Genomic DNA, 18,790 nt, shown 5'->3' on the forward strand with positions numbered 1-18,790 from the left:
ATTACTCTTTGAATATGGCAGAAAAAAGCATGCAAACGTATCACGTGCCGCGCTCACATACATCAGAAAATCCACGTGCATGGAAAAACTTGACCTTGGATTCATTTCTTAAAACGAATTGCAAGAAGAGAGATGATTCACAGTTTATAGGCATGGGGATTGCTTAAATAGTAAACTGGCTTTACAAAGCAATTAGACTCTGAACTAATTATTGAGCAACATCCAAGCTTACCGTGTCCCCACAACTTCTAATGTATTAATTAGTGTTTGGTTTGTTTCAAATATCTTTGCTGTCCCAAAGTCTGAGATCTTTGGGTTCATCTCTTCATCCAATAACACATTGCTGGCTTTCAGATCCCTATGAACAATCCTAAGCCGAGAATCTTCATGAAGATAGAGAAGACCTCTTGCTATTCCACTGATGATCTTGAAACGTGTTCCCCAGTCCAGCTCCACGCGCTTTGTTATGTCCCCTTTCAGAGTAACAAACATCAGCATAACTTATTTTTCCTTTGTAAGTAGAAGATAAAGCAAATATGTTAAACAATTGAAAAGAAACTACAAATTAATTCGATTTTGTGGGGGAGTGAATATATACCAAAGAGCAACAGGTAGTTTTTTTTTAGAGGAAAAGTGCAATAAATAGATACCTAGGATGATTTAGGAGCTCCCGGAACAATTACAAACAATATTTACTCTTTTGGCATATTTTAAGTTTTATAATGGATGGATTGATAGCTATCACATGGAAGGCTAAGAAACTGTCAATTTTCCAAGTATTATACATTAAGTCAACGGACATGATAGCAATATTGGTAAAATTGCATCTTTCTATCTGCTGTTATCCATGGGTTTAGTTGCCATCCTAGGATATCCATCAAATTGTGTGCCAAAAGGAAGAAAAATAAAATGCAAGCTAGAAACTGCTGGAGGACGCTGCAAGTACGTGTAGAAATCATCAAAGTGCAAGTTACAAAGTATGTCATCTATGTTTTACAGGAAAAATGAGAAGCCCCCTCTATTATTTTTCTCATCTTTTCTTCATTGTTCTAGAAAATCTCTCTCTCTCTCTCTCTTCATTGTCCTTTAGTTTTGTTTTCTATTTTGTTCGGTTCATGGGTTCAACATTTTGTTGATCTTCATGAGTATTAATGTTGATCTTCTTTCGTGTCTCTCTCTCTCTCTCTCTCTCTCTCAAACGGGTCTGGAAGAATCTTTGCAATTGCTAAAGTATCTCATGGATAAAAATTCTTCTTATTCTCTTTCTGCTTATACCCAACTACCGATTGTGATAAGCTAGCATTTCCAAATAAAAGCACCCGTTTTAGTTTTTGTAACTGATTCAGGTCCAATCAGCATAACTCGGCCCCAAATATAGAGGATTCCCTGCATGAGAGGGTATTATCACAATATGTGTGATGGCGAAGAACGGGCCCACAACAGACAGGGTTAGAGCGTGCAACCATTCCGTACTGGCCGTAACTCAATCAATGCCTGAGGGAGGTCCAACAATGCTTGAAACGTTGATCACGCAACAACCTGGTAGCTCATGACAAGGCGAGGTCCGACCAGGGGTTGTGAACTGGATCCAGCATGGGTTGGCCAAGACATGAGTGCAGAGACAATAGCACACAGGGGAGGGCAAGGGGATGAGGACGTTCCTACCAGGAGTTCCATCATGTGGTTCATCAACTTTCTCATTCTCTCTTTAGCATCCTCACAAAGAAAACACGCCGCTGTTATTATTCTACTACGACCATAAAACTCGCCGCTATTAACTTATCAATAACAACAAGCTGGATATCTCCTGTAATGCTTTGCCCCTGCACTGTAATGCTTTGCCCCTGCACACGTCTCGCCGTTAAAGACATATGTATAATAGCAAGATTATCTGTCCATTAGATATTGCCATTAAAATACTTTACGAATATATTTAACAAAAAAAATCTAGTTGTTATAGATCAATAACAATGAGATATGGATCTCATTGTTATAGGTTTTACTCTATAATGATGACAATTATATCGTCGTTATAGGGTTTTAATCTACAACAACGATAATTATGTTGCCGTTATAGAGTTTATAAATTACGACAAGAATGCCTGGCCGTTAGATATTGCTGTTAAAATACTTTACGGTTATATTTAACAGCTAGAAGATATCGTTGTTATAGATCAATAAGGGCAACAATTATGTCACCAATCTAAGGTTTTAATCTATAACAACGATAGTTATCTTGCTATTATAGAGTTTATAAAAGGGTCCTGATGGGCCCTTTTTACATTTTTATCTTTCCGCGATCTCTCTCTAACCCTCCAACTACCGGACCGCCGACTACATCCACTCAATGCCGGATTCTGGCCACCCTCCATGGATGCACCGTCTGCCATCCCCTTCTTCCGGTCTGCTCCCTCCCTCACCCAAATCCTGCTCTCTCTAATCTTGTTTCGTTGTTAAATGTTTGGAATTGAATTCTTGTTTAACCCCTTGGATTCATCATTTTCCCAATAGATTTGGTCTTGGTTTTAGGCAATATAATGATCTTCTTGATCGTTGGCTCTTATTTTTAGACAATGGGTTTGTGTTGGTTTAGTATTTGAATGAATATAAAGAGTTTGTGTGGTTCAATCTATTGCATAAATGTTGTTTGTTCTATTTCTTGGTCTTTTACTGTTTCTACTGATATCAGTGTCTTTTTGCCTCATGTTGGTACTTGTTAGTAACACACATCTTATTTGGCACTCCCATATCCGATGTTCCCGTAGCAAATAGAGATTACGGTTTCTTCTTTAGTTTTTTGCATGCCTTCAGTATAATGCGAGGGTCGATTAAGAGTTGCAACTGATGAGTTGTGGAGCTTGATTCAGTGTTTTTTGACCTTTCAAAAGGGAGGTTCGGGGGTTCCCCCCAGTGCGGGTCCCGTTGCGCAGTCAGCGGGTGGGTCTCTGGAGGGCAGCGCCCCCCAGAATAAATTTTTTCTTGGGTTTATGTTTGAGACTCACTTTCCTATGGATCAAACCCGATTTGTTTAGGTTTAGGGTTGTCGCCCTTTTCCTTGTATAAATCCTTTCTTTTCTTTCTCTCTTGTAACTGTTGAAAAGAACAATAAGATTTCTCTCTAGGCGGCCATGGTTTTTTACTCTCTCAAGTTTAAGAGGAGGTTTTTCTACGTAAATCTGTGTGTCTCTCTTCTTTGTGATTTGATTGTTCTTGTTTCTTTATTTTCTTGCTTAAGCATTTCCTAACAATTGGTATCAGAGACAGGTTCGAGTTTTCTTTTCTTATGAGAAACACTCTTCAGCAGTAGAACATGATTTTTTACCATTCTGTGGCCTTGAGTTGAAGTGGTTTGTGAGTACGTGAATATCTAATGTACTGCGATCTCACTAAAACATGAAGAAATTTATCAAAGCAAGAATGAAAGAAGGAAAGATAAAGATCGATCGGTTCGATGGCAAGGATTTCGATTTCTGAAAGATGCAGATCAAGGATCTGCTGTATCCAAAGAAACTATATCAGCCTCTATCAGGAAAGAAACTAGAGACGATAGGAGAAGAAGAATGGCTATTATTAAATCGGCAAGTCCTAGGTGTGATTCGTCTCACCCTGTCTCGTAATGTTGCATTTAATATTGCAAATGAGAAGACGATGACGAATTTGATGGTGGCACTATCAAACATGTACGAGAAGCCATCTACCTCTAATAAGGTATACTTGATGCATCGATTATTCAATTTGAAGATGGCCGAAGGGGCCTCTGTGACCGATCGCATCAATGAGTTCAACACCATCACGAGTCAGTTGCGTTCTGTGAGTATTGATTTTGATGATGAGGTAAAAGCCCTTATTTTACTCTCCTCCTTACTCGAGAGTTGGGGTGTGACTGTAACCATGGTTAGCAGTTCTTCTAGGCAAAAGAAATTGAAACTTCTGAAAACCTGAGACCTAATTCTTAATGAGGATATTTGCAGAAAGGAGTCAGGAGAATCCCCAGGTGCTGCCTTGAGTACCAAAGGCAGAGGGAGACCCTTTCAATGGGGTCAAAATTCAAACCGTGGAAAGTCGAGGTCAAAAGAAAGGAGTAAGTCGAGACCTTGAGGTGTTCTTGTGTGTTGGAACTGTGATAAGAAAGGTCACCTAAAACGAGATTGCAAAGCCCCAAGAAAGAAACGAAACCAGAACCAGGAGAATGATCAATTCGTAAATGTGATGGTTGAAGAAATGACATTTGAGGATGCGCTGATCTTGAGCATGAACAGTCCGATCGAGTCATGGATTCTAGACTCAGGTGCCTCCTTTCACTCCACTCCGTACAAAGAGCTTATGCACAACTTCGTGGTCAAAAAGCTCAGTAAGGTTTATTTAGTTGATGATGAGCAATTAGATATTATGGGGAGGAGTGATGTGCATATTAGAACTGCTTGTGGGTCCAAATGAATGTTGCATAATATTCGTTATATACCTGGTTTAAAGAAAAATCTGATCTCAATAGGTCAGTTGGATAGTGCCGGTTATGAAATGGTATTTGGACGTGGTTCATGGAAAATTGTGAAAGGAATCATGGTTGTTGCACCGGGAAGAAAATTGGGGACCCTGTACATGATTGATAACAACCAAGATATTGTTGCTTCAGTGAGTTTGAAAGCAGATGCTAAGTTATGGCATTGTAGACTCAGGCACATGAGTGAGAAAGGGATGAAGGTGTTAGCATAAAAGGGACTATTGCGAGACTTGAAGTCTGTACACACTGGTTTCTGTGAGAATTGCATGTTAGGCAAACAAAAATGGGTCAGTTTCTCAAAGATCAGAAGATAACTGAGGGCAGAGAAATTGGAGTTGGTGCACACTGATGTTTGGGGACCAACCCCTGTTTGCTCCCTTGGAGGCTCATGATACTATGTGACCTTCATTGATGATTCCACTAGAAAGGTATGGGTTTATTTTTTGAAGAATAAATCTGATGTCTTTGCCACTTTTAAGAAGTGAAAAATAGAGGTGAAAATGAGACTGGGCTAAAAGTGAAGGGCCTACGGTCTGACAATAGAGAGGAGTATGACAGTTCAGAGTTCAAAGCATTTTGTGCGAAGAACAGAATTAAATTGAGTTGGACTGTTCTGAACCGACCACAATAGAATGAAGTTGCTGAGAGGATGAACAAAACTCTCAATGAGCATGCGAGCAACATGAGACTGCGCACGGGTTTGCACAAGACATTCTGGGATAATGCTATCAATACTGCAGTCTATCTGATCAGCTGAGGTCCCTCAGTTCTGTTGGATCTAAAACTGCTAGAAGAAAAATGGATGGGGAAGAAGGTAAATCTATCTCATTTAAGATTTTTTTTTTGTATTTCTTATGTACATATTGATTCTGAGAATAGCGATAAGCTAGATGCTAAGGCTCAAAAATGTTATTTCATTGAATATGGTTTTATTTACTTTGATTATCATTTTTGGGATGAAGAAAACTGGAAAGTAATAAGAACTAATGATATAACATTTAATGAGAATGTGTTTTACAAAGATAGGTCCAATATAGAATTAGAGAAGATAGAAAAACAGGAAGATATGGTGAGAGAGATTAACTTAGAAGAAATATCAACAAATACGTTTGTTGAAAATTCTGAGACAGTCGAGGTAGACTCTAACACACAGCCAACCACTTTTGCACCTGAGTTGAGGAGATCTGTCAGAGTGCCTAAACCATTGATTCATTATTTCTCGACTTTATACTATTTACTTCTGACTGACTCTGGAGAGCCAAAATATTTTTCTGAGGCAATACAGGTGAAAGATTCGGTTAAGTGGGAGTTAACAATGAAAGATGAAATCAAGTCATTGCAAAAGAACGAGACTTGGGTGCTAACCAAATTATCGAAGGGAAATAAAGCATTATTGAACAAATGGGTGTACAAAGTGAAAGATGAACTTAATGGCAGCAAGAGGTACAAGACGAGATTGGTAGTCAAGGGTTTCTTGCAAAAGGAGGGTATTGGCTACACTGAGATATTCTCCCCCATGGTAAAATTGACCACCATCAGAATGATTCTCAGTAATGTGGCTGCAAAAAACTTGTACCTAGAGCAGTTGGATGTGAAAATTGCTTTTCTCCATAGAGATTTGGAGGATAAGATTTATATCGTGCAACCTGAAGGTTTCAAAAGCAAGGATAAAGAAGACTTGGTGTGTAAACTGCAAAAGAGCATATATAGCCTAAAGCAAGCCCCAAGGCAATGGTATAAAAGGTTTGACACTTTCATGTGTAACTGTGGATTCAGAAGACCCGAGATGAACCATTGTTGTTACTACAAGAACTTTGGTGAGTCTTACATTATTTTGCTTTTGTATGTAGATGACATGCTTGTTGCAGGTTCTAGGGAAATTAACATACTTAAGCGACAATTGTCAAAAGAGTTTGAGATGAATGACTTGGGCCCAACAAACCAGATTCTTGGTATGCGAATCACTCGGGATAGAGAGAAGGGTACTCTAAACCTATCACAGAAAAAATACATTGAAAAGGTGTTGGAAAGGTTTAGAGTTCAAGATGCAAAGCCTAGGAGCACCCCACTGGGAAGTCACTTCAAACTCTCAAATGAGCACTCACCAAAGATAGACGAAGAGCGAGAGAAAATGGCTAAGGTCCTATATGCTTCAGCCATTGGCAGTCTTATGTATGTCATGATCTGCACCAGACCGGACATTGCTCATGCAGTGGGAGTTATGAGTCATTATATGGCGGATCCCGAACCAGAGCATTGGGAAGCTGTAAAGTGGCTATTGAGATATCTGAAGTGGACATCAAGTATGACACTTTGTTTCAGTGGGAGAAGTGCAAACTTGCAAGGTTTTGTAGATGCTGACCTTGGAGGAGACGTGGACGGATGAAAGAGCACTTTCGGATATGTGTTTACACTTGGTAACACCGCGATCAGCTGGATGTCAAGACTTCAAAAATGTGTTGCCCTCTCAACCATAAAAGCTGAATATATTGCTATTTTCAAGGCCGAAAAGGAGATGGTTTGGTTGAAGATTTTTTTGAAAGAGATTGGCAAGGAACCTGACAAAAGTGTTTTCTTCAGTGAGTTGTCGTTCTAGAAATGCAGAGAAGAGATTGGGAAGACAAGATAGATGAAGGAATTTTTTGTATTAGTCTCCAAGTGGGAGATTGATGAGTTGTGGAGCCTGATTCAGATTTTTTTGCCCTTTCAGAAGGGGGGTTCAGGTGTTCTCCCTGGCGTGGGTCTCGTTACACGGTCAGCGGGCAGGGGTCCAGGGGGGGCAGCGCCCCCCAGAACAAATTTTTTCTTAAGCTTATGTTTAAGACCCGGTTTTCTATGGATCAGACCCGATTTGTTTAGGTTTAGGGTTGTCGTCCTTTGCTTTGTATAAATCCTTTCTTTTTTTTCTCTCTTGTAACTGTTAAAAAGAGCAATAAGATTTCTCTCTGGGCGGTCGTGGTTTTTTACTCTCTTTAGTTTGAGGGGAGGTTTTCCACATAAATATGTGTGTCCCTCTTCTTTGTGATTTGATTGTTCTTGTTTCTTTGTTTTCTTGCTTGAGTGTTTCCTAACAGTAACATGATACCTTTCCAACAATTCTCAGAGAGAGAGAGCTGAAAATGGTAGTGGGTGGGAGGAAGATGAAGATGAAGTTCTTGTTGTGGCAGCCCTTCAAATGAGATGTGCTCTGGATGAATGGTTGCCTTAATGCAAAATTTTATTTTGATAAGAAAGATTTTTTTACCCTCCAGTTGAAAAACTGCCAACTTGGTGATATTACAAGTTTGCCCTACAAATGAGCGGAACCCTTATGCGTTATTGTAAATGTTTTGATTAACTAATGTGTTCTTTCATCTACAAATTTTCTAGAATCATACATTAGATTGTTGTTTTTGGAAATAAGATTATGATTTTTTAAGTTCTCTAATTTTGACACATTGTGAATCATTGAATTTTCATGCCTTCTAAAATCTTTGTTACACATCCCAATAATATGATCCAAAACATGTTTTTCTTTAAACAAACCTTATAAATTACATTAGTGGCAGTCTTCATCATCTCATCATTCGATCGGGCAATTTAGGGCCAGGGCAAACCATCCTATTTCTCTCTCTCTCTCTCTCTCTATATATATATATATCTAGTAATGCATTCAATCCCTTTTTCATTAGGTCTCATTAAGCCCCTTCAAAAATCGTAGTTTTAAGTATTTTTTATTACGTCTAACATCGTAGATGTGGTCCATAGGTTTTGTTTAGTGGGAACCAACTTTTGGATTGCCGGAATCTGGTTTTTTTGGTGATCCAAAATCAATGGATATGAAGGTACCAGTTTTTTCTGGCTCATAAAATCATGTTTTTCATAAAAAAAAACCATGATCCAAGAGTTCATTCTCATTAAATCGATCATGCTAAACACATCTAATGTTCAGATCTGTCATAAAACACTTAAAGTGTATAGGACACAATGGGGCATAATGAAAAATAGGGCCTAATATGTTCAGTTCTCATATATATATATATATATATATATATATATATATATATATATATATATATATATATATATATATATGTGTGTGTGTGTGTGGCATTTTGCAGATTCTATAGAATTCATATTATAAATTGGCTAATCAATCTTTACAAAATAAAATACCTATTCAAAACTCAGCACACTTGAGCCTAATTCTTATGCCTTGCAATCTATGATAATGATTGATATAATGAAAGGTCATCCGCTGCTACTGGCTAGTTGCTCGAGGGGATGGAGACTTTAAGAACTAATTCATAGTTGATATTGATTTGTGTAGGTGCATAATGTTCAAGTTTTATCTACTTAATTTGACCTCATAGACGTGTTTAGAATGACTTGTTTGCTAGCAATCACATTTATAAACATCATTTTTTATGTAAAAATATGTTTTTCAGTCATAAAATTTTGGTAAATTATGATCCATTAATTTTTAAGCCCTTGGAAAAACAACTTGCATGAGGCAAAAACATGATCCAAAAGATGTTTTCTTCTAAAAAAACTATGTACATTACATCTATACAGTTATATCTACAAAAAGGTGAAAATTTGTGGAAAATGGTATTATCTACTAGATTGCATGTAAAAATGACTCTAGCCTGCACACACACACACACACATATAGGATTAATATTGGCTACTAATGAAGGTACATAACTAATGAGTAGAAATCACTCTTTTCTTCAAACAATTTCAAGTTTTTGTAGATCAAATGTTACATATGCAATCTACATGGTTTGTTTAGTAGGAGACTTGTTTTGAATCATGTGATTATGACAAATAGTTAGGTTTTTAAAGGGGTTCAAAAATCAACGGCCAACAATGTGCCAAAATTTTATAACTCAAAAGATCACATTTTTACATAAAAAAAACACAATCCAATGCTTGATCCTTAGCCCAAACCTTAAACTCTATAACCCAATTTGTTTTTTTTAATGATATAAATGTTGAGCTATGGTTTTAGTTTTTTTTTGTGATTTTTTAAATTACTATTAAACATGAATTCATGATTAATGAATGCTATATTTTACATAGAATATTAAGGGTTTTTTTTATTAATTATCATAAATGCATAATTTATGATGTTTTATAAGAATTAGGGTTTATTGTGTTTTTTTATTATCATTAGAATATTAAGAGATTTTTAATTTGCATAAATGCATGATTTTTTTAAGATTTAGGGTATTGATTTGGATTCTTTCAAATAACTTGAGTGTTCAATTAGGGTTTTAGTTTTTTTATGTTTTTTCTAATTACTATTAAACATGAATATATGAATAATGAATGTTTTATTTTACTTAGAATATTAATGGCTTTTTAAAGATTTAGAGTATTGATATGGATCAATCATGGATACACATTCACGATAGAAGTTTTGAACCTTATACATCCGGAATTGATCAATTCCTTGAAGCATCATGTTTTCATGTTGATTCTGCTGGTAGGATGAGATGCCATGTCAGGATTGCAATAATAAAAAATTTAAAGTTCTATATTTGATCAAACTACACTTGATTAAACGTGGTTTTAGTTCAAAATATATTCAGTCTCATGTGAGTGTGACCCAAACGCAAGTAGATGTAGTGCATGTACATCATGATGAGAGCAAGGATATGGCAAAGGTTCATGATCAGGTCAAAGAAATGTTTGATGACATTATTATGGGGACAACATTGGATCCAACTTCAGATGATGATGACGAATATAGGCCCCTTCAAGACTTAATGAGTGATGGGCGAAACAATCTATATCCAGATTATACAAAGTTAATAAAACTAGCTTTCATTCTCAAGTTATTACACATCAAAATAATAAACAATTGGAGTAACAGATCGTTGGACATACTGATTGATTTGTTGAAGGAAGTAATGCTCGAGTGAAAAAGATTGCAAAATTTTTACTACGAGGCAAATAAATTTGTGAATCACACTGACTTTTATTACATAAAAATAGATGCATAAGTGAATGACAGAGTGCTTTTCTAGGAGAATAATGAGAAGAACAAAACGTGTCCAAAGTGTAATGCTTGGAGATAAAAACTACACAAAGGCAAAGAAAAGAAAGTTTCTCAAAAAGTGTTATGATATTTGCTCATAAAGCCGAGGTTCCAACACTTATTCATACAATGAAAACATCATCAAATATGAGGTGACACAAGACCCAACATGCAAGCGATGAAAATATACTAATTCATCTATCAGATTCTATAGTGTGGAAAGAGTTCGATAGAGAATGTTCATCTCAGCTTGACAAACAACGATTTCAATCCACTCAAAAATATGATTTGGTCATACATGTGGCCTTACTATTATTGCCGTATAATCTGCTTCCATAGATGTGTATGAAAGATTCTTTTATATCTTTTTCTACTAATTTCTGGACTAAAAACACCTGAAAATGACATAGATGTTTACTTGCAATCGTTAATCAAAGATTTGCAAGAGTTATAGGATGAAGGTATTAGCGCATACAACACATCAACTAAAGAGATATTTCATATGCGAGCTACAATAATGTGGACTATCAATGATTTTCCAGCATATGCCAACTTATCAAGGTGGTCTACAAAGGGGAAGCTTGCATGTCTAGTTTGCAACGTTGATACATGGTAAAATAGCTTGAAGTTTGGCAGAAAGACATGTTATATAACACACCATCATTTCTTTCAATATGATCACCCATAATATTGCAAAAGGAGTTTCATGGTAAAGTAAAAATTATATGGCCACCAAATAAATTATCTAGAGCTGAACTAAAGGTACAATTAAATAACATTACAATTGATTTAAAAAAAGTATGAGTTGGTGGAAGAAGAAAAGAATGTGATGACAACCAATGATATTTAAATTGGACAAAAAAGCATATTTTTTGATTGCCATATGGTCATCACTAAAGTTAAGACACAACTTAAATATGATGCATGCTGAAAATAACATATGTGACGATAACTTATATATACTATTCAATGTCAAGAAAAAACCAAAGCACAAAATGCACAAGAAGATCTAAGACTGAAAAAGATATGTCATCACCTACACTTAGACAAAAGCGGTGCAACACTGAAGAAACTACATCTACACTACACTTTTTTGAGTAAGCATAAGGAGTTTTTTAATTGATTGAATGATGTGAAGTTTCCCGATGGCTATGCATCTAACATTGGGTGATGTGTAAACATAAACGATGCTAAATTTTCTGGAATGAAGAGTCATGATAGCCACATCTTCTTTCAGCGCTTACTTCCTATTACAGTTTATGGATATCTAAAGAAGACAATCGGCATGCCTTTAATCCGTCTAAGTGATATGTTTATATTGTTGTATGCAAGGACGTTAAGAAGAGATGCTTTGACATAGATGAAGAAAAATATTTCAGTAATCCTATACGCTTTAGATAAGATTTTTCCACTTATATTTTTTATCATCATGGTGCACCTAGTCATTCATCTATCACGTGAGGCCAGACTTGCTGGACCAGTACAATATCATTGGATGTATCAGATTAAGAAATTCCTTAGTAGATTAAAGTGAACTATAAGGAATAAAGCACAAGCGAAAGCTTTCATTGCTGAGGTATATATTTCAACAGAATGTGTGACCTTTTGCTTAATATATCTTAGTGGTATTGATAGTAGATTTAATAGTCAAGATCAGCATGATGATAGGCCTAGCACCGCAAGGTCACCCAGTTTGTCTGTATTCTCATATGACATTTTCATGAAATCTGAAGGCAGTTTACCAACTATACTTTGCGATTCAAAATGTGTGAGAGAACTTCAATATGTGCTAGATAACTGTGTTGAATTTGAGCCATATCTAAGAGAACACAAGCAACATTTAGGAAACTATAATACGACATGACCAAGAGTTCACAAGTTGGTTTCTACAATCTCACAGGGATGATATGCAAGAATTATCAAGTATCACAAGAGGACCTGAGCGTGAATAACAATTCTATCGAACTTGTTATGTGAACAGAATCAAGTTTCATACACAGTCTCGAGGTGAAGACCACAGTTTTCAAAACATTATGGTAATGATTACATGTACAGGCGATGTAGGGGACCCTAAAATAGACTATTATAGTATTCTAAAATTTATTATTGGATTTAAATACATAAGACAAAATTAGGTATATATGTTTAGATGTGATTGGTTTGATAATAGGTATATATGTAAGGACAAATATTTTACATGTGTCAATAGGTCTCATCGAGCATACCAGGAGGATTCTTTTATTTTAGCCTCTTAAGTTATGTAAGTATTTTATATTAAATATCTCACAAATAACAAAACACATATAACACAGAAGATAATACCAAACAATGTGTACGAGATTCTACTATATTCAGCTGAACAAAATAAAGAATAGAACAACAAACCATATTAGGAGGCCAATTGTGAAGAGGTTGATTCATTACGTCACCATACCATCGATAAAGATTTCATGTCATTACATTGAGATAATTTAGAGAATGATTGAAAGGGTTTTGATAGTTAATATTCTTGTTTGTTAACCTAGATAGTGCACATTCTTGTATGATTCAATTATGGAGTGTAATATGATCTAATATTGTTTGCATGAAATTAACAAATGGCCTATTTACGATGAGAACATGGGCGTTCTTCTTTTCACAAGTTTGGTTTACCACCCGTCAGCTAAGGTGAACACCTAGACGGGATCAACTTTAGATCACAAGTGGGTGATACTTCAAGGGAGAGAGAGGTGCCCCCCAACACACTATAAGTCACTGCAGTTCCAGAGCAGTCCATAGTGGCCTTAGTTAAATATTATAGTAATTCTTTAGTATAATTAACAATTTATTATTGTCATTTCTATTAATATTTCTTTATTATTATAAATTAGCAAATACAAAATCTTTTCAGGGAAAATATGAGAAGAACAAATATATAGACCATGACAAGAAAATCAAGTAATGAAAGACTTCAATAACTATCAAGCCTAGGACACAAGGAGTCATGGGGGAGAACTCCTCCATACTCTCTAGGAGGCTTTCGTGCATCATCAGGGCGCAAAACATACTCACTCACAGTTCATGGAAGAAGGTCCTAAAAGATGAGAAGATGGTATTGCGTGATGTAGTTTATATAAATATATTGCCTAACTATATTTTGATAAACATATTAATCCATTAAAAAAGTGTTGCTAATTATATTTTAATAATTTGGTGCAAGATAAGTTTGATTTACATAAGGATACACCTGAATATTCTAAACTCTTTGTTTACTTATTTATGTGAATATTTAAAGTGTGTTTCTAAACTCTTTTTATTTACTTGTTTTTATTGAATGTAAAAAAAATTTATTTAAACTTATTTTCTCTTTTCTGCTTACAGGTTTATAGTCTATAATAGCGAGATCCTTGTCTCACCGTTATAGGTCAGATTCCTATTTTGTCAGCCTATAATGGTGAGTTGATTCGTCCCATTGCAGCCTATAATGATGAGCTATAGATCCCACCGTTATAGCCTGTAACAGCGATAATACTCGCCGTTAAAACAACCTCACCGTTAAAGATTGCCATGCTATTATTGGTGTTCTCAATTCCAACGAGATTCTTCAATGGTGTTGATTCACCCTTTACCGATGTGCTATAAATGTACCTGTTATTACTCAACAAAGGCCAATTCTTTTCAATGACTCATTGACGATAATTCTCACCATTATAGGCCTATTGTGGTGAGAAATAGGTCAATAGACACGAGATATGTCATCGTTATTGACCTATATCCTTGTAGTGTGAAATCAAACACATTGCATGGACAAATTTAGCTCCATCTTCACTCCACTCCATAGATAATGTCAAACTGAGAAGCTCGGAAGCCTACGTTATAATAACAAATGATGGTGACGATAGAGGCCCATGATAGACAAGGTTAGAGCACGCAGCAATGCAAGTTTGGGAGAATGTCCCTCCTCGCAAGCGGTGTTGTACAAGAGTTGATATGGCCAGTGATGTCCAACACTAGCATTAAGAATTGCTGACCTAGTAGTACCCGATTCAAATGATAAGACATGGGTTACATTGCTTGTTCTACCAAGAGAATCGGTCTCAGCCTAGAGGGAGATCAACCAGGTGCAATGCTAATAAGAAGTCTCTAATGGCAGAGTCTGCTTGAAGTAGCAACATGGGCTTGTTGCAGTTGGATTGAGAGAGTACACAATTGAAATTCCTGATCACTAGGAATAGATGCTGGTTGCTGGAGGCGAGAAGCATCAAATCCGCCTAGAAATTCTCTTTCCTAGCTGAGGTGGTCGATCCATATATTACTACCAGCATAAAAGGGTTGCCTGATTCCATTCTCAAAAGTGAAGTAGATAGAGGCATGAATTGCAGGGAGGCATTTCAATAATTCATAAGGTGGATCCTCTAACATAACAGCTAATAACCAAAGGGATGCGATGTAAGAGGATGAGCCAATGACAATTTCATTGCCAACGAGACTTTTGTTGAAAGCTCCATAATGGAAATGATTGCCATATCACATCTTCTTCCTTCTCGAGGTGGGGATGATGTTGGTGTGCACAAAAGATGAGGAGTTGGGGGTTGGGAAACTAAGGGGGTGACTGAGAAAACATTGGTAGAGGAGAAGTGAGGCAGCTGGCGTCAAAGAAATCCTGACAGCCATAGATTTTGGCAAGAGTGATTGCACACCTAGACAAAAACCAGTTTGCCAGGTAGAAGGGTCTTCATGATAGAATATGATTCAAATATTTCATTCATGGGACATACAATCATTGCATGAATGTTGATCATCTGAAGTATATCGTGTAGTGGTGTTACTTGAGATAAGTTAGTGTGCCACATTGTGTGGTGGTTCATATGTTTAGGGTGTTAGTTTCCTAGTTTGTAGCAAGTATCTAACATCTAGCGCAAGTAGTAGTGGCATGGAATGATGGGTCTTTATGTGAAGGAGAAGTTACGTGTAGTGGGTATCTTTTATATATAGTTGTTTTTAGTGTGATGTGTGTGTCGATGTGCTTTCACTTTATATTATTAAAAAGTTTTTTTGAGTTGAATATCTTTTGCAGTTAATCTTTGTGTCCTTTTGGAGCTTGTTGTGCTCTTGTTTTCAACACTATGGTATTAGAGCCAGGTTGGATTGAGTTTGGCATATTTGTGTGTCACGAAGATCATTGCCGAAGCCGGATCTTCAAGTCTATTTGTAATCACTTGGTGTGATTCATGATGTCTAATGGTATGAATCTGAATACTATGAATCTTTCACATGCATTGGTACCTATTTTTAGTGAAGAGAATTATGACTTCTGGAGTATTAAGATGAAAACATTTTTTATATCTCAAGATCTTTGGGATCTAGTTGAAAATGGTTTTGTAAAGGCACAAAGCTTAAAGGCAACATAAAAAGCAAATGAAGTGAAGGAATTGCACAAAAGGGACGAGAAGGCTTTTCTTGTTTTGCAGCAAGCTGTAAATGAGAGCATTTTTCCTTGAATTGTAGGAGCCATCAAGTCGAATGAAGCTTGGAATATTTTGAAGAAAGTCTATCATGGAGATAGCAAGGTAATTACTGTAAAACTTTAAACCCTCCGTAGAGAATTTGAAACCTTGCTAATGAAAGAAAATGAGTTCGTGCAAAAATTTTTCTCTAGAATATCTACTACCACAAATCAAATGATAACATTTGGAGAAATGATTGAAGATAAAAAGGTGGTAGAGAAAATCTAGAGTAGTCACTGCTAGAGAAGAATCTAAGGATATAGGTGATTATTCTATTAATGAACAGATGAGCTCTCTTGTAGCACATGAGGCTAGGTTGAATACGCCAACCGAGAAAAACATTGAACATGCATTTCAGGCCAAGGCAAAAATTTCTAACAATCAAACAAGTGGTGAATGTACCTTATGGAACAAATATGCAGGTAGAGGAAGAGGCAGAGGTGGATATCGAGGCCATGGTCGTGGTCGTGGGAGATGTGATGTTAGTCAACAAAGGGCTGATAATGTAAGCAGTCAAAGATCAAGTTACATGGATAAGCAGTGTTGTTTTTGCAAGAAATTTGGACATGTGGAAGCAAAGTGCTGAGAGAAAACAAAGAAGCAAGCCAATGTTGCTGAAAAAAAGGAACAAGGTAACCTTTTCCTTGCTCATTTAAAAGCTAAGGTCAATAATATGTGGTTTCTAAATAGTGGTTGTAGTAACCACATGACGGGTGAAAAAAATAAATTTCAAAATATTGATGAATCCATGAGAATGTATGTTTGGTTTGGAAATAACAAAAGATGCAAAGTGAAGGTAAGGGAACTATTGAAGTTGAAGTTAAATCATGTAGTAAAAGGATAATTCATGATATTTATTGCATACCTGATTTATCATATAATTTATTAAGTGTTGGGCAATTGATTGAAAATGGCTATTCACTTAATTTTTATGATAGAATATGTGAAATTAGAAAAAAGGAAGACGGATACTAAACCTCTCATCATAGTCAATATGACACCAACTAGAATGTTTCCTCTTGAATTTACACATGTAAATGATGTTGCCTTGATTGGCGAAGTTGACAAGACTTTCTATTTGTGGAACTTACGGTATAGACATCTATACTATAATGGGTTGAAATTATTAAGAAACAAAAACATGGTTTTGGGTGTGCCACTTGTAACATGCAGTGATAGAATTTGTGAAAGATGTGTATATGGAAAGCAACATCATTTATCTTTTTCCATCAAAAAGGCATGAAGAGCCAAAAAAAACTCTTGAGTTAGTTCATGAAGTCATCTGTGGGCCCATGAACTCTTCATCTTTGAACAACAATAGATTGTCACTCGCATGAGTTAGGTGTTTTTTCTTGTTTAGAAATCAAAAGCATTTGAAAAATTTTAGGAGTTAAAAGCCTTTGCAGAGAAGGATAGTGAACATGTCATAAAGTGTTTGCGCACAGATAGAGAGAGAGAATTTTTATCTAATGACTTTGAAGATTTTTGCAAGCAAAATAGAATTCACATGCAGTTAACAGTAAGGAAGACTCCATAGCAAAATGGTGTGGCTGAGCAAAAAAACCAAATGATCATGAAAATGGCTAGAGGCATGTTGAGTGAGAAGCAACTCCCAAATGAATTTTGGGTTGAAACAGTAAGCACAATAGTGCGCCTAATCAATATATCTCCAACAAAAGTTGTGTGTGATATGACTTTATATGAGACCTGGTGGCAACGAAAGCCAAATGTGAGTAACTTAAGAATTTTTTGTTGTATTTCTTATCCCTTGATTGACTCTAGTGATCGTAACAAGATGGATAAGAAAAGTGAGAAATGCATTTTTGTTGGTTATAGTGACAAAACAAAGGGGTATCAATTATATAATCCAAAAACTAAGAGTTTAATCATTCATCGTGGTGTTATTTTTGACGAATTAAGCTCTTAGAATTGGGTTCAAGATACAAATACATCAATGATGGAGGATGTCCCATTTGTACCTGATAATGTGATGCTGGATTCTAAATCTCCTAAAAGTTCAGTTGCAAAATCCACTTTAGGAAAATGAAGTGGTAAGTTCACAAGCTTCAACAAGCACCTCTATAAAATCCAAGCTTGTGCATGAGGGCATCCAAGGCGATAATGGTGGTGAGGACACAGATTCACCTCTCAAGAAGGTACGATCAATAAAAGAAATTTATGATTCTTGTACATTGGCCTTGATGGTTGAAGAACCCACGTGCTATGAGGATGCTAGTGGGAAACAAGAATGGAAGAGATCCATGAAAGAAGAAATGGCAGCCATTGAAAAGAATCACACTTAGAAACTTGTGGATCTACCCATAGGTCAAAATACCATTGGTGTGAAATGGGTCTATAAAGTAAAATATAATGTTGATGGGAGTGTGCAAAAATACAAGGCAAGGCTGGTTGTTAAGGGGTATGCTCAAGAATATGGGATAGTCTTTTCAGAAACTTTTTATCCTGTTGCACGTTTTGAAACTATTAGAATTATTTTGGCATTAGCAACTCATATGAAATGGTCAGTTTTTCAATTTGATGTAAAGTCTGCATTCTTGAATGACTTCTTGGAAGAAAAAGTCTATGTTTGCCAGCCATAAGGATTCATTGTTAAAGGAAAAGAGGAGAAGGTGTATAGGTTGAAAATGGCACTTTATGGCCTCAAACAAGCATTGTGAGCTTGGTATGGGAGATTGGACTCATACCTAATGCAAAGTGGCTTTCACAAAAGTGAGAGTGAACACACTCTATATGTAAAGGGAACATGTATTGAGTTTC

At 36.2% G+C, this 18,790-nt stretch overlaps 1 protein-coding gene across 1 annotated transcript in view; it reads right to left on the reverse strand.

Moving 5' to 3' along the window:
* LOC149830789 (cysteine-rich receptor-like protein kinase 10) overlaps positions 1-18,790 on the reverse strand; it is a 29,705-nt gene that overhangs the window by 1,549 nt on the left and 9,366 nt on the right. Inside the window, exon 4 of the mRNA XM_090011824.1 lies at positions 233-473. Coding sequence (XP_089867950.1) covers positions 233-473 — 241 coding nt within the window. The remainder of the gene's footprint in view (positions 1-232; positions 474-18,790) is intronic.

The sequence above is a fragment of the Nuphar pumila genome, chromosome 7 (genome assembly GCF_984573655.1).
Source record: "Nuphar pumila chromosome 7, dmNupPumi1.hap1.1, whole genome shotgun sequence".
Classification (NCBI taxonomy): Eukaryota; Viridiplantae; Streptophyta; class Magnoliopsida; order Nymphaeales; family Nymphaeaceae; genus Nuphar; species Nuphar pumila.